This window comes from Rhineura floridana, chromosome 6, assembly GCF_030035675.1.
Source record: "Rhineura floridana isolate rRhiFlo1 chromosome 6, rRhiFlo1.hap2, whole genome shotgun sequence".
NCBI lineage: Eukaryota > Metazoa > Chordata > Lepidosauria > Squamata > Rhineuridae > Rhineura > Rhineura floridana.
Window position 1 is genome coordinate 66,867,159 of NC_084485.1, and position 27,930 is coordinate 66,895,088.

The 27,930-nt window shown below is 41.8% G+C and overlaps 1 protein-coding gene across 5 annotated transcripts; it reads left to right on the plus strand.

Moving 5' to 3' along the window:
* The first annotated feature begins 150 nt into the window (after positions 1–150).
* On the plus strand, positions 151–27,930 carry RBBP5 (RB binding protein 5, histone lysine methyltransferase complex subunit). Of its 5 annotated transcripts, none has more exons than XM_061632177.1 (14): positions 151–368; positions 4,696–4,721; positions 5,044–5,216; positions 6,068–6,208; positions 8,311–8,473; positions 10,028–10,137; positions 11,159–11,278; positions 13,082–13,235; positions 13,347–13,418; positions 14,557–14,674; positions 16,031–16,100; positions 17,479–17,708; positions 22,269–22,463; positions 26,236–27,930. In XM_061632177.1, exons 3-14 carry the CDS (start codon positions 5,074–5,076, stop codon positions 26,262–26,264), a joined length of 1,545 nt encoding a protein of 514 aa, XP_061488161.1. In that variant the 5' UTR covers positions 151–368; positions 4,696–4,721; positions 5,044–5,073; the 3' UTR covers positions 26,265–27,930. The 5 variants fall into 5 exon arrangements, with proteins under 5 accessions (XP_061488161.1, XP_061488157.1, XP_061488158.1 ...); XM_061632173.1 differs by having other exon boundaries at positions 276–509; XM_061632174.1 differs by having other exon boundaries at positions 276–509; positions 26,239–27,930.

The following is a 27,930-nucleotide window of genomic DNA, read 5'->3' on the forward strand; positions in this document are numbered from 1 at the left end:
TCGAGCAGAATGGGGAACTTAGTGCAGTCCAGATGCTGTTGGACTCCAACTCCCATCAGCCCAGCCAGGATGGCCAATGGTCCTCGCCGATGGGAGGCGGAGTCCAACAGCAGCTAGAGTACGCCATCCCGGTATTAATTAGAATAACGTGGGTTGCGCTAGTACTTCTCCCTCTCCCGGAACTCTTAGCACATGTCTTCTTGTTTCAAGCCGGTGCTCTTTATTCAACGTACTTCGATTTCTAGCTGTTTTTAAGGCTGCCAGATTCTTTCTTGAGCCAAACCATCTGTTCCGCGACATTGTGTACGGGCTTCCCGAAGTTGTGGGGGCGACCATCGAGACCCAGAGTTCGGCGAGAAGCAAAAGAGGTACCGAAGCCCTGCGGAGGGAGTGGGCAGAGAGTTTCTCAGGCCAAGTCTAGTCAGACCCTTCGAGGTGAGGACCCCCAGGGTCCTTGATTCCGGAGCGGGACGGGACGAGAGTGGCCAAGATGAATCTAGAGCTGCTCGGTGCGTGAGTTGAAATTGCTCTCTTGAACTCTCCTTACTTAGTCCTTCCTCCTTCGTAGGGTGGGAGAGGGCCAGGGCTGGGGCCCGCTGCAGGGGAGGTGGTTGGGAGTTTGGGTGCAGCGCAAACATGGGAGGGGAGCGTGCGGCCTGGAAGGTATCAAAGTGCCGGAGCATCCGAGCCCTGATCCGGGCGGAGAAGGTGGAGGAGCAACTCGGCTGGGTCCTGGCCTGGGGAAGCTCCATGCGAGAATGAAACCAGTTGTGGCTAGAACAAGGCTCGCTTTAAGAACCTTAATTTCAAACAACCCTGGAGGCGCTTTTAGTGGCATATAGTTTTGTGGTTCCCTACTTCACTATTGACATCACCGTGGCAAAAATTGGTACCCTGAAGCCATAGCCATGCTTGATTTCTCATGCCAGGTTTATGCCTGCCCTGTTGCTAGGTCAAACAATCTGACATCCTGTTGCCATGGCAGTCACGTCAGTTCTGACCATTCTTCTAGTTATTATCTTCTGGTGGTGGTGGTGGTGGTTTTTAATGGCGAATCAAGGCCAAGATGAGGCCCTGTTATCGCCACCTACTGTGAACCTCATGTAACAACTCATTCACAACCTTTCGTAAAGTTTAACAAACTGCCAAATAATCTCAAGTACCAAAACCCCAGAGGCTTTTGTCTCGCAGTGCCAAACCCACATTCAGGTTTCTGATTTCTAGTATCTTGGGACCAAAGAAGTTACTTAGACTGCAGTCTTTTTCACACAGCTGTGAGTAAGCCCCATTGAACACAGTGACAGTTATTTCTGTGTAACGAAGCATAGGCTTGCACTGTTTGTGTATTTGTGCTGTACAGTGTTTATAGTCATGTATCAATGATCTTTGTGGATTGTTCAGTTTTATTATACAACATAGAGTAGATACGCTATCTCTGGTATACTGAAACATTTAGTTGGGTAATATACCATATCCACTCTGGAAGATCTGTTTCAGTTTAACCAATTTCCTGTCCTATTCAGCATTTATCCAGAGCCTTTCATTAGAGTATGTACAGCCCAGTCCTAATCAGACCCACTGATTTCAGTGAAATTTACTTTTTAGTAAGTGTACTTAGATGTTTAGGCCTAAACCTGTTCTCAGTAGGTGTATTCTTAGAGTTGGGAGAGATGAAATTGACACTGCTCCAAGGACAAGAACTTTCATCTACAGAGTGCCCACTGATGATTTTGCAAAATTGATGTGTCTTAGACCAAGAGCATTTGCATTGTGGAAAGGTACTTGCAGAGTAACTGCCTCCTGTTTATTTTTGCAAGTAGTCCATGACACATGCTACATGGAAAAACAAAACCAATAAAAGCAGACTTAACATAATGGGAAATCATTGCTTGCTTGATGTACTAGTTGATCAGTTCCTGAATATGAGCAAAACTGAGGGCCAAACTAGATGTGATGTGAGATGAATTTTTGTATTTAACAGATTTTTAAAAATGCAATAGCATCTGCAGGAGGTGGTATGATTGTTATCATAGCAGGCATGAGGGGAATGTTAACTCTTTTCTCTCCTGCTGCTATTCTGATAATAATCCCCCATTGGCATCCCAGTAATGATCAGCCACCCCCAGCTGATGTTTGCATTTTAAGAAATATGCATGTTAAATGCAAACATGCATTTTAATATAATGTGTAATTTGGTCCTAAATCTTTCAAAAGAAGTTTGGGTTTTTTATTTTCAAATTTATTATCTTTCTTTTATTTTCAACTTATTTCAATGGCTTACAAATAATGGGTGGTATTCAACTAAATTCTTGCACTAGTGCTACAGGTTTTACCCCCACTTGTGCCCCGTGCCATCCCAGATTTAGGAGCTACGCTGGGGGAGGAGAGGGAGAGAACGTTTAGTTGCATGATGGGAAATCCTTCCTGTTGTGGAATATTCACCTTAGCACTAGGATGAGTGCAACACAAAGAAATAACATAACAGTAATTATAAACCAAGTTGAGCATTCCAGATTAAAGGCCCCTCTAGACACAGTCTTGTATCTTTTATCTAAATAACTGAGTGGATTTAGATGAGTTCCACTGGTCACCTAGTTCCCGAAAGGGCCATCACAGAGTAGGTTCTTCTTTTTGCATTCATCTGCCTAACCTCCCCTATCAATGAGATTAGGAGCAGAGCCTTTCCTTTCTGAGGATTTTTATGTCAAGGTAATATTAATGCTATTCTTATAGATAATCATGATAATTTCCTAATGCTTGGGATTTGCATGGTTACTTCAAATATTGTGCACTTAGATTTTGCTCTTCCAGGAAGTACTAATCAATATTCTTATTTTATTGTTGCCCAAATGACAGATTTGCTTTCTTCTTGTTAAGTTAAGAATATTTAAATTGGCTGTGCTTTGTTGCTAGAATGACAGTACTTTCAGATTCTGGAGTATGGGCCCACATAGTGCACAACATTTATTTGTAGCAATGGTGGGGAACCTGTGGCCCTCCTGATGTTGCTGAACTATATAACTCCTTATCCTAGACTGGTGTTTCCCAGCCTTTATTAATAAGGGACCTCCTTTGTAAGCTCAAAAAATTTTGTGACCCCCCCCTCCCCCATGCTAATTGTAATTTTAGCCTGTTAATTGAAAAAAATGGTGCATGGCAAAATCACATCTCTAAATATTCCTTTCCATTAAAAGCTCCCTATAGACAGGGAGGTGTTGCTTTCTTTTCTTAATGCAAAAGTCCAATCAAATTGGTATCCCCTCCTTGCCCACAGTCCGAAGGTGTACAATCCTGTCTCCCAACACCAGTGGGTGACAGTGTTGAACTAAGATCCAGGTTCAAATCCCCACCCAGCTATGAAGCCCACTGGGGGACCAGACACAGTTTCTCAGCCTGACCTATCTCACAGGGTCTGTGTAAGGATAAAATGGAGAGAGGGCCATCTTGAGCAACTTGGAGGAAAGGTGGGATAAAAATGCAATAATAATTAAATAAATACATTTCAGCTGCAGTATGTGGACTCCTGCCTCAGCCAACCTGCTGAGCTTTATAATAATAATAATAATAATAGAAGTAGCAATGTGGTCATGGTAGGGATGCTACATTGTGAAGACAGAAGGGTGGATAGATTGAGGAGGGGGGTTAGTGCTTTTAGGCCTTGGGACGATCATCAGAACTGATGACTTGGTTAGCATGCAGTTGGGGAATGCGAGTGGAGCGGAAGGCAGATCAGCACACACACACACACAAATACACCTGCCTCTCCTTGCAAGCATCTGCAGGTGTGCATGCATTTGGGCATGTGAGAGAGGGGGAAGCCGTCAACTGCCGCAATGTCTTGGAGAGAGATATTGGGGGGTGGAATGTAGATCAAAGAAAAGGGGGGCGCTGGCACACACATACTTAGCCTCAGAGATGAGTGTTGAGCAAGTCCTGAGCATTCTCGCTGCTCCTTGGCTCCATCTGGGCCAAAGGTGAGATCTGGGCAGCCTTGCATATAAATATTTTTTAAAAGGAGGTGGCAGTGAAGCTGGAGCCAAGAAAGGCAGGCAGGCTGGCTGCCAGGAAGGAAGGGAGAAAGCAGCCTTTCCTTGCAGTCTTCCTTCTTTTTGTTTCAAGAAAAGCCCTCTCCTCTCGTTCTGAGCAAGGGCATTGTCAGCAGTGAGGAGATGGGAGTACGAGGAGATGGGAGTCAGCGATAGTAATCCCCTGTTCTTCCTGGTAGCTCCACCCTTAGCCTACTTTGGCGTCTGCCACATTTTATAGGCAGACGCCCACCCTCAGTACACCTGAAAGATGCTTTGCCACTTCAGCAAAAGTCCTCCCCGCTTATTTGGAGCAAAAGGGAGATGTAGTCTGCAGTGTCAGTGGGGAGCAGACAGCATCCAGGGAATGAAGACTTAAAAAAAAAAAAGAATAAATAATTCATTTCTTTACTGTTTGCGCCCCCCCCCCGATTACTTCACAGTCCCCCTGGGGGTCATGGCCCCCAGGTTGGGAATCACTGCCCTAGACTATTAACTGTGCTGGCTGGGGTTGATGGGAGTTAAAGTCAATGCCTGACTTGTAGGATCAGATTTCTCATTTCAGAATATGAGAGCATAGTTTCACCTTAAGCCAGATGTTTAAGTGTTGTATAACACAAAGAGTGTGGCACTGTAGAACTTATTTCATGCTTCTGTGTTTTTTTTTCAGAATCCTTTGGACAGAACTATCCAGAGGTAAATGTTTTTTCAGGTTGATGCATACTATTCTAATATTGCTTTGTCATTTTTGAAAAAAGGAAACAGATGTTTGCTTTGCTATGATGTGGATAATTGGATAATATGCTAAAATGCATCAGGAAAATATCTCTTAAAACCAGTGTCCCTTCAATTTCTGATTGTTAATCACATGAACATTGTGCCTTGAGTATCTTGGTGATCTGTCAAATGGCAGTGGATTTATTTTGTCTGAGATGTTACAAAGGAGTGAAGTGAGCTGGTCGTATAGCTGAGAAATGAAACTATTCTTAATTGTTTGTATGTCTTTTGTTGTTTTCAGGAAGCTGATGGCACATTGGACTGCATTAGCATGGCCCTTACTTGTACTTTTAACAGGTGGGGCACTCTTCTAGCTGTAGGTTGTAACGATGGCCGAATTGTCATTTGGGACTTCTTGACAAGGGGCATAGCAAAAATCATAAGTGCCCATATTCACCCGGTCTGTTCTTTATGGTAAGAAATCATCTTAATACACATTGAATTTTATTTATATATTTTATACCTGCATCTTAGTTCAAAAACACAGCATGTCCTACATGTATTGAGTGTACTATTTTTCACAAGTTAAAACTTGTATAGCTTGAGCGTAGTGTGAAGTATACACATCAGAAGCTAACAAAGAAAGTTGGTTTGTAAAGTCAACTCTTTGGAAGCAGTTGCTGGGGGGAAAAGATTGGCGACTGTTCCAGCTGCGCAGATGATTCCCATTCCCATACACAGATGCATTCACTGGCTTTGGATCACAGTTAATGGCTGAGATCCAAATTGCTTCTTAGATTCATGCAAGGGGCTTGTGCTGGCCCAGTGGATTTTTTGACCTTTTTCTTTGAACTGCTGACCTCTATGGCATATCACAAACTGCTTTTGACACTCCCCTCAGTTTCAAAAGCAATTTACCTTACAGCATAGGATGCTGATGTTCAAGAAAAACAAGACTAAATCCTGTTGAGCTCATGGAACTAGCAGTTCTTTTGATCTGGCTGCTTTGAGTCCACTTACTGGAAAAATGTGGGATATAAGCTTTAAAAATAAATAACTTTCCATTTTCAGCACTGACCACTTTTTGGGTTCATACTTTACTAGCCTAGAAACATTGTCTCACTTTTTAACTCCAAGGACAGATAATCAAATTGATCCGTTCTAAAGTCTATACATTTACTTGGAAATGTCTTTGACAGAATATTCTTTTGATTAGAAAACATAGGAGTGGGTTACTGTATGAGCCAGTAGCTCCGACCATTTAAATTAATTTTTGTGGGGATAGAGGCAAAGGAGGAGTTGCTATCTTGAACTTTCTCTTCCAGCTGGAGTCGAGATGGTCACAAATTGGTGAGTGCGTCAACTGATAATATGGTATCTCAGTGGGATGTTCTGACTGGTGATTGTGATCAGAGGTTTCGTTTCCCTTCTCCTATCCTGAAAGTCCAGTACCATCCCCGAGACCAGTAAGTAATATTGATGAAGATCTTTTCCCAGTGTAGTTTTGAAGTCTGAAGTATTCTAATCTTGATTACATTTCATCGTTTGTATTATTCAAAACAGTTCTTTATTGTATGTTTTAGACTTAGCTCAGAATTGTTACAACATAAATTGCCTAGGTTTGGAGGGAAATGAAAGTTGGTAAACTAATGATCACATTCTGATCATATGCAAAAGGTGGTCAATGGTGATGCTAGTTTAAAGCCCTGTGAATGGTCTTGTGGTGTGCCACAGAGCTTTTCACCAATGCTATTTAACATCTGCATTTTTTCTTTTACTTGTCCTTCACCATAAGGTATGAAGCTACTAGGAGAGGTGATCCAGTCCCAGGCTATGGTCTGAAGGCACATGAGGCCAGTACCCTGGTCAGGTCTGGTCAGTGCCTGGATGGGAGACTGTCTGGGAACCATATGGAAGCCGCCTTGGGTTTCTAGAATGAATGAATGAATGAATGAATGAATGAATGAATGAATGAATGAATGAATGAATGAATGAAAATCTGAAGCTTTGCCATTGGAAGCCATCAATATACTGACGGCAGTTCTATAGTAGTATTCAGAAGAGCACACTCCATGCATATAACCAATGTGGAGAGGGGCAGTATGATCCCACTACTTGCCCCAACCCTGTTGTTTGCACACCTGTCAGTTCCACCTCTTGATGTCTGGCATTGAGGAGGCCTTTGCATGGATAGTTGTACATGCAGAGACTCTCAGTGCCAGTGGCTGCTCAGCTATACGTGCGGACACCCCCAGCTGCCAATGTTATGCTCAGTGCTTGGATATTGGGAAAGGCGCAGCCAGGAGATGTCCAGTTGTTGGGACCTATGCTAAGAGAGGTAGTCCATCTGGCCCCTCCACACATTCACCATATACATGGAGAGGGCTCTGAACGCATTTTGTAATTCACTTAGCACTTAGGAGCTGCAATGTATAAATCAATGTGTGGAGGCTTGAGTTGAGTGAATGAGGTTAAAGAAGCTAAAATTGAAGGTAGTTTATGGAGCTGAGTCCACTGGGGGCTCCAGTGCTGTATTGGGGTCTTTGAAACTTGTGATAGGTGTAGTAGCAGTTTCCCCATCAAAATAGATCCAGAGGCTGGGGAGTATTCTTGGAACCCGTTCTTGGATGAGCAATGCTGGCCATGGCTAGGAATGCCGTTTATCAGTTGCATTTCTTGCGCAGTCAGTGACCCTGGATGGTATTCAGCTAACACATCCTGTCAACGCAATGAGTACCATTAACAAAATGGAACTTTTCTCCTTGTTCCACACCATGCACCCCTGCGCCCTCCTCAAATCTGCTCCAGAAAGTTTGGGGAACTGCTAGAACACATGGGAGGAGAGGGAGGCAAGTGCTGTTCTGCTAGCAGTAATCTTTGCGCTGTCATGATGCCTACTTGGTGCTACAATGGATACAGTCCCCTGTCTGGAGATGATGACCTTGCTGCACATCCGTGCCTGGGACCTGAAGAATTAACCACTCTAATGCAGTTCACATGAGGCTGTAGCTAATAGAGAATACCTTTGTTTGCCTTTTGATGAATATAGGGAGGCAAGAACATTGTGAACCATTTTTGCAGCAGTTATATTAGCTATTGGACCCAATTCAATATGCTGATACGGCTGCAACCTGATTAAAGAATGGCAGTTAGCTAATAGATTAATTGCATTAGTTTGCGTATGAGAAAAAAACGCAATCGTTCTAAAGAAAAAGATGCAGGCATCTCTCACTCAGGAAGGAATGCCTCTTTCAGGATTGTGCTTGCTATCTGCAATTGCAGTATTTTGTCTTCTCTACATCCCTAAATCTTTTCCCTTGAGGGTTCCCCCCCCCCGATCCCATTCTCTTCGTTTCTGACTTCTTTTATTTCTTGCCCTTGCTCTGATCTCTGGCTCTTAGGCCTCTGCTTTCAAGCTTATGCAAACCTCCTGCATCCTTAGAACCCATCTCTAAGGCTACACTTTCCCTTCTACTCCCGTTTCCATATTGTAGAAGAGACACCAGGTAAGAATATAGCAAATTTGAGAATTTATTTTTTTGTTCCTTGTTGGTTTCTATTTATTTAGAAACAGCGTGTTGGTATGTCCAATGAAGTCTGCCCCAGTCATGCTTACGTTATCTGATTCAAAGCATGTTGTCCTACCGGTGGATGATGATTCTGATCTGAATGTGGTGGCTTCTTTTGACCGACGCGGGGAATATATCTATACGGGGAATGCTAAAGGGAAGGTGAGAAGACACCGGGATAATATTTGGTGGGTGGAGGGTTTAATAATCTGATGCTTATGACTCTCCTTAGAATAGCATTTTTAAAAATTTAATTGTGATAATTAAAGGAGTCTTTTCAATAACTTGTCATGCAGCACAATCTGAGGGTGTTATACTCGTAAGTAAATCCCACAAGGTCAATAGGACTTCCTCCCAGGTAAGTGTGCTTGGACTGCAATCCAATATTCACTTACCTGAGAGGTAAGTCCCATTGAACTCAATGGGGAATTTAAATCATGACAAACTGAATATACTTTGACTACAAAGATATGATTACTCAGGATTGTTTAACACTGCGTGGAACTTTTGGCATTTACGTTGGCTATTCTAAACAGGTTAGTTAATTCATTCAATATGGCAGGAAACTGCAGAAGTGGAAAAACTGGTAAGGACAAGCTAGCTGTGACACCCGTAGGCACATTGGGGAGTAAGAGGCAGCTACTGAGGCCTGCAGCTCAGGACGATAGGGCCAGGGGCAAGATACAGGCTGCCTTTGGGGCCAACTTGCTTCATCTGCCTGGAGCTTTGGAGCCCCAGGCGGTGGTAATGTAGGAAGGCCTCTCTCTCACCCCTTCAGGATATGCTGGGGGCTGGGGTGGGCAAATGGCTTACCCCTGCCCCAGCAGGGGTCAGTTACCCTAATAGCTGCTCGCAGGCTTTGCCTAACTTGCATGCACCACTTCCGCACTTATAATCCCTCTCTGCAGGTTTATTTTAGGTTTTTACTTCAGTGTTAAGATTTCATAAAGTGCCCGATTAGTTCAACCCAAACACCGGTGTCCGTGTCTCATTTCAACCCTCCGCCGCATTATCTTGGCTGTAGTTAGTGTATACTATGTTCAACCCGTTAATGGATGTGGGAGATTCCCTCCACCTTGGCACCCTTTTGTGCCCTTGGATCACCATTGCTGGATCTAAATTTTATTGGCATTCTTCCCTGACAGTCCTAGTTGTGAAATCAATGTATATAGTTGCTAACTTCTTTGCCTTCCAAACGGAGTCTTTTTTTTTTTTATTCAGCTTAGGCACTCTCTGAGCCAAATCAGATACTCATTCTAGGTACCCTTATAAATTTTACTATTTAAAATAAATTGCCTAAATGCTGTGATATTTCCTTCCCCCCCACCACCTTGGGTTCAAAGAATTATTCAGAATTTAATGTTGTGAACATTATCATAATAGGACATTTTTGAACAAATAACCGTTTTATAGGTTCATTTTCCTGCATCTGTTGCATAGAGACTAAGTTTCTAATTCCTACTGTGATTTCATGCCTGCTCCAGTAGGACGTCACCATCTTAAATAGATGGTGTTGAACTTGCCCCTAATCTTTTCTTTTTATTGGTGTGAGTGGAAGACACTTGTTTAGTATCTCATAAATACTGACAGAATTGTCTTGTAATGACACACTTTGCAGACTTTCTTTGCCTTTTCTTACAAACTCTAAACAAGAAGAATATGTGGTGAATAGGCCACAGTAAATGTTATCTGATTTATTTTTACTTATATTGTTAGATCTTGGTCTTAAAGACAGACACTCAGGACCTTGTTGCTTCCTTCAGAGTAACAACAGGAACCAGCAATACCACAGCTATTAAATCCATAGAGTTTGCTCGAAAAGGAAGGTGAGTTGAAGACACTAACCCTATTTGCACTTCCATACCGTGTTCATTACATGTGTGGTGGGGAGGAGGAGGATTTGTACCCATTGTCACCCCCCCAACTCTACAGTTTCAGCAGAAGGTGTAGACAACTCTATATATGTAAAACCTAATCATGCAGGATTTGATTGCCTGTACAGTTGTATATGTGTAGAGCTCTGCTCACTCCTCCCACTGAACAGTTGGGATGAGGCTGCTCCCCACCTCCATGTATTTAGTGGATGCTGTTTCAATGTGTGAATAGAGCTTGTTTCCATAATTTAGCGAACCTGGTAAGCTTTTATGAGACAATGGTAAAACTCAGTTTGCTGATAAAGAGAGTAGAAATGCAAGAAATTGCCTTTATAGGAACATAAGAAGCTGCCTTCCTCCAGGTCAGAATATTTTTTCCATTGGGCCTAGTATTGTCTACTCTGATTGGCAGTCTCTCTCTGAGGTCTCAGGCAGAGGACTTACTACTTCTAGCTGGAGATGCCAGGGATTGAACTTGGGCATTTTGCATTCAAAGCATTTGCTCTGCCACAGGGCTGTGGTCTCTTCCCAGTTAGTAGTTGTAGTTCTCCAGCTGCCTTAATTGACACTGAAGGCAACTAGGGTATATATACAGAGTAATTTCTTGGGGTGGTTACACTTACATATTGTGGAGGGGGGACCTCAGGCCTGGGGGCCAAATGTGGTTCTCTGGACCTCTCTGTCTGGTTCTTGGGACTCTCCCTAGGCCATGACCCTGTTTTATTGTTTATGGTTGGTTTAATTGTATTTCTTTTACAGTGGTATTTGCTATATTGGACACTTTTAGCTAATTCTTAACACCAAAGCTTCTAGGCAATATACAATAAGCTAAGAAATAAATTCTAATAATAATAATTTGGATCCTGGTCTATGGACTTATCGTGTCGCTTGCATAATCTATCGTAAAACAGTGGCTCAGTGGTACATAAAAGATACAAGCAAAAATACTGTAATGGTCTTTTCCATCCCTCAGTTGCTTTCTAATAAATACTGCTGATCGCATAATCAGAGTCTACGACGGGAGGGAAATCTTGACCTGTGGTAGAGATGGAGAACCAGAACCAATGCAAAAGCTGCAGGACTTAGTGAACAGGTAGGAATTAACTGTCAGGGTATGCACTTTCCAATATTCAAAGTTCACTAAATAACAGGATTCTATTAGTTGGTCCTTTGGCATAACTTACAAAGAAATAAGTTTGAAAAACAAAAATATTCTACCCCCAAAGGCTTTGAATGTGGCTGCAGAGGAATTGGCTCCAGAATGGTCTTGTCATATATGAAAGTGCTTCCTGGCTCAGTAAACACAGTTTTCTGCGGTAAGGCAGGATGCCTGTCTGCATGGCTACGGTTGTAGTCCTGTGCACACTTAACTGAGAGTAAGCCCTGTTGAACACTCTGAGTAAACATCCATAGGACCTGGCTGTAAATTTGTATTGAAGTTCAAAATATGATCCTCAGGAGAATTTCATCTGAAGAGAATCCTAAAATTTATAGTCACTCCAACGGTCAGATTAATTAACTGCTTTTGCTGGGTTGATATTCCATTTTTCTGCAACTGCGCTAAAGCAATTCAGAGCTTAAAATATTTAGCTGTTAAGACACCTCAAAAACAAGTCTTCTAGACATTGTACAAATCAGTTAAAAACGTAACAATTGTCAAGTAAAAACCCACCAAAAAACCTTAAAAATCTAACCCAGTATAAAGCCTAAATACAAGAAAACTGACACAGTAAAACACAATACAACTCCCAGGAGCTAAAAGCAACTAGCAAATGGTGGAGCCCAAAGTACTAGTCACACCACAGGGTCTGAAACAGCATGGCCTTGAAATGTCTTGGAGAACAAAAAATTCTTTAACTCCTGTTACCAAAAGGATAATGACACAGGTGCTACTTGAGCTCTCCTAGGAAAGAATTGCATAGCCAGGGTGGAATGGTGGGGATTATAATCTAATAAATCAAACAAAAAGAAAAAAGTACAGGGAGGGAAGAGAAAAATAAGATATCACGACCACTCTTCAGGGAGAGAAAGAGCCCCATGGTAAATTGTCCCAGCCAGGCCAATGGATTTTGGGGTGGCTTGCTATCTCACCTCTTATTTATTTATTTCATTTATACCCTGCCTTTCTTTTCATGATAGAAACCCAAGGCGGCTTACATATGGTTCCCAGGTGGTCTCCCATCCAGGCACTGACCAGACCTGACCCTGCTTAGCTTCGGCAGGGTGCCGGCCTCATATGCCTTTAGACCATAGCCTGGGACCTCTTCCTCTGATGTAGCTAGGTGGTATGGCTGCTAATGGAAATAGTTCTGGTCTTGGCTAGGCTGATTGGGACAGTGATGGTGGTGGCATGGAGGGATCATTGTCTCACCTTTCTCTTTGACGCAGCCAGGTAGAATGATGAATGTTCTTCCCTTAATACAGTTGACGAGTCCTTCTCCATAGTTCTTAAGAGACACCCCTCTACACTAACTGAGCCATCCTGCTATCATCACACTTTCTGTAAGTCCAGATCTGTCCTGGCCCTTTCCTAAAGAAACTGAGCACAACTCCAAGGTCTGCAGTAGTGCAGTAGAAAGGCAAGAGTTGTAACTGGAAATTGTATATAGTTTTCATATTACATACAAACATATTGTAATAGGCTTGTGATTAGAAGCAATTCTTGAGACATAAGATTAAATAAGTTAATTTAGGAAAATATATCCTGACTTGAGCAATTTGTATAATTCATATTGCAGAATTTGCTTTTTGTGGTTTCAGAATACCACACCCGTTCCTATGCATAATGCATCTTTTGACAGTTGCTTTTTTGGAGCTGAAATTCTGTAGAACCCTTGCTTTTCACTACTGCACAGTAGAACAACATGACTTGTATTGTCAATTCCCGTTTCTGCAGGACACCTTGGAAAAAATGCTGTTTCTCTGGTGATGGGGAATACATTGTTGCAGGTTCAGCACGACAGCACGCTTTGTACATCTGGGAGAAGAGCATTGGAAACCTAGTGAAGATCCTCCATGGCACAAGGGGAGAACTCTTGCTAGATGTAGCAGTAAGTACTGCTTTTTCTTTTTCTCAAGCAATTAATTTGGTCAGAACTACTGGCCAGACTGCATTTTTAAAAATATGCCACTTTTCTCCCCCTGTTCCTGGTGCAATCTAGTGGCATCCTGTCCGACCTATCATCGCTTCAATTTCCAGTGGTGTGGTATCCATATGGGCTCAAAATCAAGTGGTAGGTAGCAGTACTTTTTAGAATCAGTTTTATTGAATCATATAAAGTACATATGAATAGTCCCGACAAATGAAACCAAACAAAAGTAATAGCACCTTCCCCTCCTACCCCAGTCCCCCAAATTCACTAATTGTAGATACATTTACAGTATATATCCATTGTTTTATACAGTCAATACCATTATGTATTCAGTGTCATAAAGAAATTATCAAATGCATAACAAGGAAATGAAAAAGAAGAAAAAAGGAAAAGATAAAACTAAGCTAACAACTACTTACTATACTAACAATGAAAAATAAATTTATAGTATTGTCCCATACTGGATGTATCATTACCTTATTGGATCAAAAACCTTTCCAATCTACTATTCCCTTATCTGTTATTCCAATATCATCTAAAGGGTTCCCATCTTTCCATAAAATTAAGATTACAGGTAGGTAGCAGTATTATTGCTATTATTAGTCCCAGGCTATGGTCTGAAGGCACATGAGGCCGGCTCCCTGCTGAAGCTAAGCAGGGTCAGGTCTGGTCAGTGCCTGGATGGGAGACCGCCTGGGAACCACATGCAAGCCGCCTTGGGTTTCTAACATGAAAAGAAAGGCCGGGTATAAATGTAATAAATAAATAAATATTGGATTCATAGGTCGCCATAAGTTGTAATCGACTTGAAGGCATATAACAACAGCAACAAAGCAGTATTACACATTTTCTTCCATTTCTGTGCTTTAATACCTTGGGTGACTCTTATTTATTTGTTTATTTAAACGTTCTGGATACCTTTAGAGTTATTTGAAAATACACTGTAAGACCAATATCCTTTTAAAAGTATTTTTCAGAGAGATCCACATAATTTCAAAACTGATGAAAAATGTTTGTAGCCAGAGGGTTATAAGAATCCTTTTCACTGTGGAGAGAAAAAATGTTGAAAGGCATGCAAGAAATCCTGATGCAGCCTTACACAACACAGATAACGAATCCACTTGTTTAGTACATCTTGTGACTCTGAATCTCAAGCAAGGGACTGGTCCTGTGAGGTTGCCCATGGGTTGTGGCTCTTTGGTGCACAGCTAAGATGTTATTATATAACTGCTTCCCTGCTGTAGAGGAGCATGAGGGTGAAATGTTCTTTGTGGTTTAGGAAAACTGGAGTGCTTTTGCACCTGATTTTAAAGAGCTGGATGAAAATGTAGAGTATGAAGAGCGGGAGTCTGAGTTTGACATAGAAGATGAAGATAAGAGTGAGCCGGAGCAGACAGGTAAAGAATGCATTGATTGAAATTGTCCAGGATAAAACTATATGGACAGTATATATCCTTGCATCCTAGTTGCATAGCCACAGCCTAGATTACCCATTCTTCTGCCCCCAGAACTGTAATCTTCACCTCTTGGTGCACATCATTACAATACTGAGGTACTGGTTATTTGGTGAAACATCATCCTATGTGCATGTATGACAGACTAAAAAGGCAATAATTAGTGAAGTCCTTTCTGGGTCTGATGATATACCATTATTGTTTGTATAATGGCCACCTTGGGAGCATTTTGTACTGAAGGAATGATATAGATATATACCTTGGAGGTTAGCAGTTCTTTTGATTTAACTCATATTGAGCCTTTGAATCTCTAGGCAGCATATCAAGGCCCATTGCACTTTAGAGCATAGCCACATGGTTCATGCTCTGTAGTCTATCTAGCGTGAGCAGTATCCTTATAGATACCTATAGCAAACAATTTCCAGTTTTTGCCAGTACTAGTCCATATTTTGTGCTATTTTGAGAACCCAGGTTAGTTATTCCAACTACTCACTTGGAGATTTTGGGTTAGTTCAGTTTCCAGAGAATGCCTTTGCATCTAGTAAAGCTTAAGCGCCCTAGACTCCGTTACCAATAGTGCTGGTGAATCCTCAGTTTGTTGATGCTGATAAGTGTTTCACATTATACTTTCTCCAGTCCTTCCTCACTATCTTTGTCCACATTCTTTCTCTTCTGCTTTTCTTTAGCCATCTGTTGCCTTTTCTAGCCAAGCAAGAATCCTTATTCCAATTCTTTTGTTATTTCTAGTAACCAGCTGCTTGATGTCTTCAGAGAGCTATATCCTACTGGAAACTACAGTTGGTGTTCAATGGCTTGTTCAGTGACAGTTGATTTAGTTACAGTCAGGTCTAACACAAACTGCAGTGCTGCAAAATTTAAGCAGATACTTTCAAATGTTTGGAAAAAGAGGGCATGATTACAGAAGTCAGTATAAAGCTCACTTTCCATTTAATTTTCATCTTCACAAGAATTCTGGTTAACAATGTACCTAAGTAAACAAGCTTCAGTACTGAGGTGGCATAGCTGTTCCTAGGGGAAATGACATTGAATGGAAGGCATAGCATAGATTGGTGGTGGTGGTGGTGCCAAACAGGCTGTATAAGCAACAGGATTTTTAAAAAATCAGGAGAAAAGAGGCTATATGTGATCAATGCTGTTTTGTCACTGCCTAATATTTGTGTGAGAGGCTAGACATCTTTTAATTTTGTGCAGTAGTGCCATCGAGGCATTAGATGAAGTTTCTCAAGGAAATGTCTCTGTTCCTCCAAATTTGTGATTTAGATTTTCTTTGGTTGGCAGGTGCTGATGCTGCAGAGGATGAGGAAGTGGATGTAACCAGTGTAGATCCCATTGCTGCCTTTTGTAGCAGGTGAAAGTGGCAGCAGCGAGCATGTACACAATAAATGTTTGCCAATCCCTCAAAAATCTTTTAATATATTCACTAGACTTGTCATCTAATTAAAGTCATCTTGGTTGATTCATTTTATACATTTTAATAGATTAACAGTGCAATCCTATACCTAGGTGATATCCAACTAATACATCCCATCAACACAAGGATTTCTGTTTGGACAAAAAGACTTCCCCCCCCCTTCCCCCTATGTATATGCCCTGTCCAAATCTGCTCAGGAGAGTTGGTGGAACCCCTAAACTAGATTTAGGGGGCACGTGTAGGGAAGAGAGGGGGAAAGTCCTGTTGTGCAAGAGGAAATCCTTGTGTTGATTGGATATGTATTTGGATACAATCCTATGTTTACTCTGAAGTAACTGGCATTGTGTTCAGTGAAGCTCACTCCCTAGTAAGTCTAGTTAGGATTGCAGACTAAATCAACTTACATTTTCATATAAATAAGACGTTCAGATGAGGGGGGGAAAGAGTGTAGCATCAATTGCTCATCTAAGTTTTAGTCTTAAAAACATTTTTTTTAAAAAAAAAATGTTGCCCAGTTAAAAATGTGCCTTTGGTTAATTGATCAAAAAGCTTTTAATCACTTAGTCCAGTAGTGGGGAACCTCCAGCCTGCAGGCCTAATTACCCTAACCCTTGTGTTAGTGCATGAATTTTTATTTATTGTTTATTTATTTATTTATTAGATTTATATCCTGTCCTTCCTCCCAGTAGGAGCCCAGGGCAGCAAACAAAAACATTAAAAACACTTTAAAAGTCATAAAAGCAGACTTTAAAATCTATTAAAACAAAACACCTTTAAAAACATTTTTTAAAAAGCTTTAAAAACATCTTTTTTTAAAAAAACAGGTTAAAAACTTATTAAAAAGCAATTCCGACGCAGACTGGGATAAGGTGTCTACTTAAAAGGCTTGTTGAAAGAGGAAGGTCTTCAGTAGGCGCTGAAACTGTAACAGAGATGGTGCCTGTATAATATTTAAGGGGAGGGAATTCCAAATGGTAGGTGCCGCTACACTACAGGTCCATGTCCTATGCTGTGCGGAATGGACCTCCTGATAAGATATCTGCAGGAGGCCCTCACCTGCAGAGCACAGTGATCGACTGAGTATAAAGGGAGCAGACGGTCTTATCCCTTGTAAGGGATTTTGTTGAATACCACCCAAGATGTTGCTAAATTATAACCCCATCCCCTCCAAGCAGCATGGCCAATGGCCAGGGATAATGGAGGTTGTAGTTCAGTAAAATCTGTAGCGCCTTAGGTTACACTTTCCTGCTGTAGAGTATGCCTGAAAGGCTAATTTTAATGTAGTTAATGGGGGAAAATATTATTTCCTTGATAGTGATGAAGAACTGGAAGACTCCAAAGCTTTATTGTACTTGCCTATTGCTCCTGAAGTGGAAGACCCAGAGGAAAACCCATATGGTCCTCCTCCAGATGCTGTTCAGACCGCCTTACCTGATGAGGGAATAGGCTCTGAGAAGAAGAGGCAGTCCTTGTCTGATGGACCTCAGCCACCAAAGAAAAAACCCAAAACAACCAACATAGAACTGCAGGGAGTACCCAACGATGGTAAGTGGGAATTGCTGTCGTTTGAGTGCCTACGTTCATATTGGTGAAAGTTACAAAGACATTGGATATGACATTGGATGGAAACACTACTCCAAACAAAACTTTGCTGGAGATGATGGTTCACTTCACGTCATCAAGTGTGCCTATACTTTTTAGGGCTGTACAGAGCCCTCCCTTGAGAGTCAGTGTGGTGTAGCGGTTAGAGTGTTGGACTACGACCTGGGAGACCAGGATTCGAATCCCTACACAGCCATAAAGCTCAGTGGGTGACCTTGAGCCAGTCACTAACTCGCAATGGTAAACCCCACTCTGAATACCGCTTAGTATGAAAAACCTATTCATAGGGTCGCCATAAGTCGGAAACGACTTGAAGGCAATCCATTTCCATTTCACAGCCCTCTCTATCCCCTTCATGACCCCGGTCTGTTCCTAGGATGAGACCACTCACTCGGCCCCGGATCCATCCCTGAAGTTATTGAGGGGGCATTTTTAAAATGAAAAATGTGGTAGAGAGGGGAAAAGGAGGAGGTGCTGTGAGAGCAGGCAGGTGCAACTAGTGCAGGATGGAGTCATTTTGCTTACAAGCTGGAAAACAGGACAGTTCCATCCTGTGCATTGCTGGACATTGCTGCTTTGGAAGCAGCTTCTTTGTATGCAGGAAAGCCACCTGCAAACACACAGCGACTGGCATCACGCAGAATGAATCCTCCTGCTTATCAGCTGATAAGTAAGAGGGTTCCCTTCTGCAGGGTGCGGCTGCTTTGCATGCAGGGAAGCCGCTCGCGAAGGGGATTTGGTGTGCAGGGCTTGGGGAGGCCTGACAGGAAGAAGGAGAGGTCGGGCAGACAAGGCAGGCACCTACCTTCTCCCATGAAGAGGTGCCTTTCCTGTTTGGCTTTCCCCTTCTTGTCTACACCTGCCTCTCCTTCCTGCCCTACACCCAGCACCCGGATAGCCCCAGATCACTCTGGGCTGCCATACCCAACCTATAGCAGTCCAGGGCTATCTCAACCCAACTTGGCCAAGGCCGAAATGACTCTGAAGAAGCCCGATTTGGCTTGAGCCTCAGGCCTCAGCTGAATACGGAGCATACCCCTAATACTTTTTGTCCTGCAGAAGAAAATCCATTCTGAATATCAATCTGTTGTATCTTATTTGCCCTGCCCCTACTTCTGTGGAGCCAGTTAACCGTACAGAAACAAATGCTTCTGAAAAGGCCATCTTCATTTTTCATTTCCACCCTCTGTCCCGTTATTATAAAATATCAAAAGGCTTAAGGACTGCTTCACACAATAACACTCCTAAGCAGAAATTATTTATAAAAATATTTGTATACTGCTATTCTTTTTTAAAAAAATTCAAAGCGGTTTACAACAATAATATATACAATAAAAACATGTAAAAATTAAAAATTGGAGATCATCAACTATTACAGAAAGACATTTTCTTGATTGCCTGCATAAACTTGGCAGCATAGAAAAGTTTCAGCAGACAGCATAAAGGTTAAAACAGAGAGCACCACTGAATCTATTGGCAGAGCATTCCACAGGTTTATTTCTGTGTAGGAATTTGTTTAATTCCACACACACGGAATTTGCAGAGTGTAAAACAATCACAGATGCCAGGAGCTGGGAATCTTTTTCAGCCCAAGGGCCGCATTCCCTTCTCAGCAGCCTTCCAAGGGCCACATGCCAGTTGTTAGTGGGGCCATGGCAAAAGTGGGCAGAGCATCTAATGTACATTTTTACCTTTTGTATAGTAAACTAGTTTCTATGCATGCTCAGCACACAGCTGTTTGTCTTCCACCTTGGCCAGCAAGACCCATGATCAGAGTTCAAGGACACATTCCAGCTAGGCAAAAACACTTGGGGTGTGAAGCGAGGCCAATGAGAGAAGGGGCCTAGGGAGAGTTCTGAGGGCCAAATAAAGAGGCCTGGAGGGCCGCATTTGTTCCCAGACCTGAGGTTTCCTACCCCTCATGTACACAGATAAAATGGAAATTCCTGTATAGGCATGATTAGGAAATCATCACTTTGAACTGTGAATCAGACAATATTAGAATTTCACAAAGGCAGTAGTAAATAGTAAAGTAAGTCCTTTTTAAGTTTGTACCATTATGTCTAGCAGAGTGTTTGAACTACTAGTTGAGTAAACAAGATCCCTGTGTTTCTTGTATTCTCTGATCTCATGATGTTACCCATTTGGGGATAACAATACCAGTGCTTTCCCCAGATGCTTAGCATTTTTGTCTGGTTCCATTCCCCAACTGTCTATTGTTGGAAAAGTGTATGCCAGTTATTTAAGTTCAAAGCTAAATCTGTGGATAAACGATAATAACATCCTGGGGGAAGAACAGATAGGCTTCAAATCGAGAAGCTCCACCCTCGATCACTGCCTGGTACTGGCTCATTTAGCGCAAAAATACTCCAAATCACGAGGCGGCAAACTTTTCACAGCCTTTATAGACTTGAAATCAGCCTTTGATTCCATCCTTTGTGATCGTCTTTGGAGCAAGCTAGACTCGCTGCTCATAGAGAAGAGACTTTTGTTCTTGATCCGTGCATTGTATTGTAATACTTCAATACAAGTACGTTGCAGCTATCGAGGCCATCTCTCGAGAGAGATCCACTCTTCGCAAGGTGTCAGACAGGGGTGTGTTCTTGCCCCCTCCTTATTCAACTTATACTTGGCTGACCTCCCTCCTGCCATGAGAATGTTACAGTCCCGTCCACCCAAGCTTGGGTCTACCAGAGTATCCATCTTGCTGTACGCAGATGACGCGGTTTTAATCTCCCAAACCCAGCTGGGCCTCAAAAGACTGTTAAATGGTTTTGCAGAATACTGCGAAGCCAACCTCATAATTAACCATTCTAAATCCAATGTAAAAGTTTTCTCCAGGAGGAAGGCCAGAACAAGTCACCTCTTATAAGTACTTGGGGATTTGGTTTCAAGAAACAGCCACTTGGAGAACCCAAGCTAAATATGTTAAGGCCAAGGCTGAGAAAAATCTGGGTGCACTGACCCGAATCTTTTTCACTAAGGGCGGGAAATTCTTGCCAGCTGCAACATGTATTTTAAAAATTAAAATAGTCCCGATGATACTCTATGGGGCCCCAATTTGGTACCCCTTTTTCAAAGGTTCATTGGGAGGAATCTATGCCACCTTTCTTAGATCTATTTTTGGTGCCCCTAAATGTGTCGCTGGAGCCACCCTTACTTTGGAGGCTGGCCTTAACTCCATAAACTGACTAGCTTGGTCAAATGTCATCCAATTCTGGCTACGGTGCTGTCTTATGCCCTCTCAAGATTCATTCACTTATCAGATGATGAGAGACCCTATTAAGTCATCCTGGACAAAGATTGTTCAAGATAAAGTTGCATCAGTGGGTCTCTCATCCGCTGAGTTCTATGGAGCTTGGTAGGGCCAAGGCGATTGTCAAACAGCAGCTAATTGATATAGACAGTCAAGAGCTCCTGGTAGCTGCTTCAGGCCCTTGTTCACCCCGTTCATTGGGACTCCCAGGACTCCCCTGCAAAGATGGGATGAGTTATCTAAGCTGTCTGTCTGTACCCAAGTACAGAAGGGCATTTTCCTTGGCCCGATTCAATGCCCTACCTTCTAATCTTCTGCAGGACAGATATGAAAAAATCCCGAGAAATCTCAGATTCTGCCCATGCGACAAGACTGAAGTTGAGTCTGTCTCGCATGTCCTATTTAACTGTAGGTACTACAATGGGGCTAGAAAAGATCTTTTAAACCCCATTCTTAAATCCTTCCTGGGTCGTTCCCTGGAGGCTCTTTTGTTTGCCCTCTTAGAGGGTGCTGAAAAAGCAATCACAGTCCAAGTCTCTAAATTCTTGAACCTAGTTATAATTAACAGACCATGTATGGTTGCTCCGTAAAATTAAACTAATTAATTAAAGTAACAAAAGAGCCAGAATATTCTAGTAAGCCCCAGTTTGGAGTCTTGGTTATTGCTCTAAAAAGCTACGCCCTTCTCTGGTCACTTGCTCTTTTGTATAGTCCTGATTAAGATACTTGTTTTAATTATATTTACATAACTTTGATTATGACTTTGTTTGTATGTACGTTTTAACGTTTTAATGTTTTGTACCCAACCTTTGCTTGTAATGGTCTTTGGACTAACTAATAAAATATTACATATTACATTCCCCAGTAGGGAAGCATACCTCTAATTTGTGACCACTGAATGGAAATTAAGTTAAATTAGCTGAAGTACTTGTTTAGTCACCTGTGGTGTTACTCATTTCTTCTAAAGCATCCGGACCAGTCGCTGTCTTGGTCTGAGTGACCCAGTAAGTTCATTCTTCTGTTTCTATACAACGACCTGCTGGCAAACGCTCTTTATCCTAACTCCTGGTTCATCCCACTTTTGACTCACATTTCTGCTCTCTTCCCTTACGTCTAAAAAATGGCTTCGGTCCCCTTTCTTCTGGTATGCCATGAGCTTCAGAGAGCTGCAAAGTCCACAGGGGAGTGAATATGCTGTGAACTGAAAATACGCACTTTCTGTTCCAAACATGCCTCTTCCTTCACAGAAGTCCATCCGCTGCTGGGTGTGAAGGGAGATGGTAAATCCAAGAAGAAGCAAGCAGGCAGGCCTAAAGGATCAAAAGGTAAAGAGAAAGATTCTCCATTTAAACCGAAACTCTACAAAGGGGACAGAGGTCCTTTACCTCTGGAAGGAGCAGCGAAGGGTAAAGTGCAGGTGGAGCTGGGACAGCCTTTGCCAGGTAAGGACCCAGCGTGAGCGTCTGCTTGCTTGGTGACCTTGCTTCGTCCAGACGCGGCGTAGTCTTAGCACTTGAGCTCCCCAAACAGCATTTGCTTGCTAAGTGTTTAGCTACTCTGCTCTCAAGGATGAACAAAATTTTATTGCGTGGAACAGAACGTTTACGCTCGCTACCACAAACGTTGGCATATGCCAGTAAAGAATGTTGAAGAGTGGGGGGAAAATAATTGGTGTATTATTACATCAAAGGGAAATAAGGCATTAACTTGGGAGTTCGTCTCAGTGATTCATACCATTGACACCCTCCCCCTCCCAAATTTATTAGTCATGAAGACTGGAGTCAAAAGCAGAAATAAAAGGGAGTATGTGGGAGCTATAATATTGTTCTGTGGCACTCTTATGAAATATTTGATGTTGCCAAAAACAATAATAATGGGGAGAAGGGAGCAACTATCGCACAGGAGCATTTCTGGTGACTGTGCTTGCATTTCCTATAAAAATAGTGACATGTTCATGTTTTAGATCCGTATTTGCCTGCAAAACTGTAAACATTTCTAGGCTCAGCATTTGTTGCCCAACATTCTGTCACTCACTAGTGGGAGCTAGAAACAGAACTCGGAATGGGGCTATGCCAATGAAGAGGTGGGGCTGTGTACAAAGGAGCAGGCTTGATTTTCAGTGCTTGGGATCTCCAGGGACTGGGAGGAAATTAACTTGTGTTCCATTAGTGTCATTTTACTTTCTCCCTTATAAGTGAATTATTTCTCCATATAAATTGATGGCACCTGGAGATGCTGGTAGAGTATGGGCATCACTCTCCTTCCCTGTTGACACATAGGTGACCTGGTTTTATTTGCCAGGGAGTCCACAAAGGGTGCAGATCACTCAGAGGTATTGCAATGCAAGCCCCCCCTCTACCTTCATTATCATAGAGTTGGAAAGGACATTGGAGGTCTTGTATTTCAGCTCCTTGTTTAATGAAAGTTCATAATGACAAGAATCCTGCTAGCATCATCTGTTTCTCAGTTGGTCTTTGCTTCTAAGGCTGCAATCCAATACATACTTACCTGGGAGTAAGTCCTATTGAACCCAATGGAGCTTACTTCTGAGTAGATATGTATTTGGCTTGCAGCCTAAATAAGTAGCTTGTCACCCCATCTTCTGTGTAAGATGCTGTGACTAAGGGTGATATGTAACTGTAAAACTCAGAGTAGACCTGTTGAAATCAATGGACACTGAATATGATTGGTATCTGATATTGCCCTGATTGTGCTACAATCTAGCTGTTACATCTTAGATTGGCTGAATATTCATACATTATCTCCAGAAAAGCCTATTCTGCTTAAATTATTTTTTTCCTCCGTTATGAAATATTTTCCATAGATTGGAATAAATCTAATCTCTACCAAGATTTTAGGAATTGGCTCTAATTTTATGTAATCTGAGCAAGTTCAGTAATGTTGCTTGACTAAATGCGAATGGGACTTCCGCTGTCTTCATCACCCTGATCGTATGAAGAGTTCTTCTGCACCTGGTTGCATGCCATGCAGATGATCAATGCCCACATTTCCCTCCTTTGATCTGTGTATAGATTGCAAAGCTGCTTTCTGCCCAATTGTTTGACAAGGTTCAGGGAGGCAGGAGAAAGTGTGCTGGCATAGGAAGTGACTTTTGATAATTGTTTATATAAAAACTGTTATACGTAATAGAGATATGAAACCCCCCCAAATTTTGTATATCCTTAAGATCAGTAGCTATTGCTGTGAATTTTTATAATCTCCAGAACAACTATTTTTAACCCTTTCTTTCCCTCACTGCTGGTCCTATGTTACCCAGCTTGCTCATTGTCCTTCCTGCTCTGCTCCTTTATGTTGCTTTTTTAGAATTAATCAATGCATTGCATTTTTGCTTATGACTGATGTGATAAAGAAATGTGGCAGCCTTCCAAGGCAGAAATCTGTTTGCTTCATTGTTTTCTTGCTAGCTTCATTTTTATTTTGTGCCTTTCAAGAAATCTGTTTTAAACAAGAGTCATACTGCCTCTTGTAAGATAAAAAAAGAAGCACCCTTGAAGTTACATAGAGATGTGATGGAGATTAAATAGCATCATGCTGCACAGTTTCTGAAACTTTAAAGTATGTTGGGTATATGTAGGAGGACCATCTTGTTTCTGTTCACATTTCAAAGTGTGGGTAGTAGCTGACTAAATCATACTCTGAATAGACCCATTGAAATCAATGGGCAAGGTAGGCACAGCTCACTTAATCCCATTGTTTTCAGTGGGTTTTCTCTGAGTATGACTAAGTTGGCTACCACCAATCATCTCTTTGTATTTTTGACAATGCAGACATACTTGAACTTGGACAGGATAGAGTTAACTGCCAAATGCTTTTTGTTTAATTTTCTAGATATGTTTAAATGTTTGCAGCTATGAAGTCTCTTGGACTTTATTAGGGGAGTGTTACAGGTCCTGGTGCAGGATTAGAATCCTGCCTGTGAGAAGGCAAGAGACCAAGTTATGGGAGTGCCTGTGCTGGGAGAACAAAATATCATCCCTTCCTCCTGGGGTCTGCTTACAGTTGAATTGGTGCTTTGGCTTATCCTGTTGCTAAACTCAGATGCAACCTTTATACTCAGAAAACTGACCCTCTCAAGGCATGACCTGTGAATGCAGAGCAGGGGCGCTGCATTTCATAAACAACATCTGGCCTATTCTTGGTTGTTACTTAAGAATGTTTAGGAAACCACCTGTTCTATATTCATAGTTCAACAGTTTAGAAAAAAATAGGAAACTGCCTATATAGAGAGTCAAGCAATTGGTCCATCTAGCTCAGGGTTATCTACACTGACTGGCAGTGGCTCTCTAGGGTTTTAGACAGGGATCTCCCTCAGCCCTACCTAGATATACAAAGGACTGAACGGAGGAACTTCTGCATATAAAGCAGATGCTTTATCACTGAGCTATTGTCCTTCTCATATGCAAAATGCTTTTCTACATATGTAATAAGCTAAATCAGGAAATCCATATATATAAGTCCTGATGCTGAATTCCTTACCTACTTGCATCTGCCTTACTATGTAAAATGTGCCAGAAAAAAAGTCAGCCAGGTCTAAATGGAACTTGTTTGCTTCAGGACTTAGAAGGTTTAGTTCAAGTTCAGTCTGGCAGCTTGGGTAGGAAGCCTTCTAGTCGTAGCCACTAGGCAGATCAATGTTAGTCTTTCAGGTTCCATTTTGAATCCCAGGTTCCATCTTGGAGGACATATGAGCCAGCTCCTTGGGGCTGCGGCTGTGGCTCATCCCAATCCCATTAACTTTAGTTACTCAGAAGTACCATCTACTTTGAGTGCAGTTCCTCTCAGGAGGGAATGAGCTGTCAGGCACCTCCCTAACGTGCTAATCAATCCTTGTGGGCTGAAATAATTGCATAACTCCTGTCTCAGCTACCTGCTGTCCGTATCTCAATAATTCCTACCCTATTTCCGTGGAAAATACACTGACAACAAAGTGCTTACTTGCTATGACAGTCTGTCCAACTTCCTTATTTACTGTGCCTAAACCAGGTAAGCTTGCAGAAATCCCAACCTTGGGGGAGTACTGAGTTTCTCGGGGATCTGATCCATTCCTGACATTCCTTTGCTTTTGATTAGAAGTCTTCTATAACTTTGAAAGTGTTTTTGTACTATCCAGCTTCTGGTATTGCAAATATTTGTGAGAGGGTTTTTTTTGTCATTTATTTTTGAGCTTTTGTTTTTGTATTGTTTTGTTTTTAGCAGGTGGTGGTATCTCAGAGCTTTTATGAAGACATCCTGACCTCTTCCCTGCCTTCCTTTATTTCCTGTGTTGGCATGATAATATGGAATAAGAATAAAATGTTCAGTCAGATAACGGACTGACTTTAAGCTACTATGGTAAGGACAAGTGACCTGGCTGCCTATTGATACAGGGAACATTTTTTTAAAAGATGCAAATTATGGAAGAGGAAAATGCTTTCCCCTAATCATCTCTTCCTGCCAGCAGCGAACGCACTGTTGACTCTCAGAAAAGATTTGTACAGAACCTGATGGACAGGAACTGCTTTTTGCTGGTTAGTCCGCATATTGCTCCCTAAAGTACCAAGACGTCTGTCACAGAACAAGACAACCCCCTTGTCTCCAAGTTGAGGTCTTGCATTAGTTTCTGTTGCATCCTTCTATTCTGGACAGCATGAATGCTGAAGTTACGTTTCCATAAAGACCCATCATGCTGCTGTATACCAGCACATTCCTGTTGCATTGTTAATTGAAGCAAATCACTCTGTGCACTCTCGTTTTCTCTGTGTTACTCACACTGGCTTGTAATGAGTTGGTAGAAATGCTGTTAATGCTTAGGTTCCTCTTAAACAGCAAGATGACTAATCTTCCAAGTTGACCTACTTTTGCACATTTAGAATAAATACTTGGAATGCAAATGGTTCCAGAGGATGACTTATAAAGGGGTTTATGACTAGTTGGATATGAATTGTGAACCGGGGAGGGTGGAGTCGGCATATATCTAAATTAAAAGATGGGGTGGATATGATGCCAGGTAAAAGCATGAGTGGCACACTTCTCAGCATGTTTCCAGGTATCATCTAAAGATGTGCTTGTTTTCCCTCCACTTCAGGATGTGTAGGCATCTCCCTGGGCATGGTGCATGCAACTTCACACAAGACATGGAAAAAAACTGAGAGGAAGCTTGAGTCACTTGTGTTTCAGCTTTGCATCCTATCCAAAGCCATCCACAGATTTTTTTTTTCTGGGCCTATATTAGAAAAGTTGCATTCTGTGTGTTCATTTCTTGCAAGTGTAGTTGTTTATCCAAAGTCGTATCAGTCTCCTAATTTAGGAGATTTATAGATATAGATATAGATATATAGATATATAGAAGAGCATCTTGCAGGAGGTACAGATAACCTTGTGCCCATTGAGTGAACTGAGGAATGGGAAGATACATTTTAAGTTGCAAATAAGCTTTTTTACTGGTTTTGCTTTAAGCATACTATCCTGTGCCCTCTTCCTCTAATATAACATTGGTTTGAAGTCCCTTATATTTTATTATATAATATAATTTATGCTATCCCTAACCACCAGGCTTCTGTGTCGCCTTCCTCTGTATAATCCTGCCACCTTCAACCTGCCCAGTCAATCTGAAGTTGAGCTTGGGTAACAACAGCTATATTGCATATATGGCATTGTGGACTGCACCCCCCCCCCTGCAAGTTTCTGTGGTTTAGTTTTCTTTCAGCTTTTTAAAATTAATTTGATATTCCTGTAGCTTGAACAAAACCCAACAGATAGTGATTGCTTGCTAGTTATTTGTAAAATACTGTGAAGTTAGCTTCTGTGTTTGTAAATAAAGAAGTATGTTTCATTAAATTATGTGATTTGTATATATATATATATATATATATATATATATATATATATATTTGTAGAACAAGCTTTTTA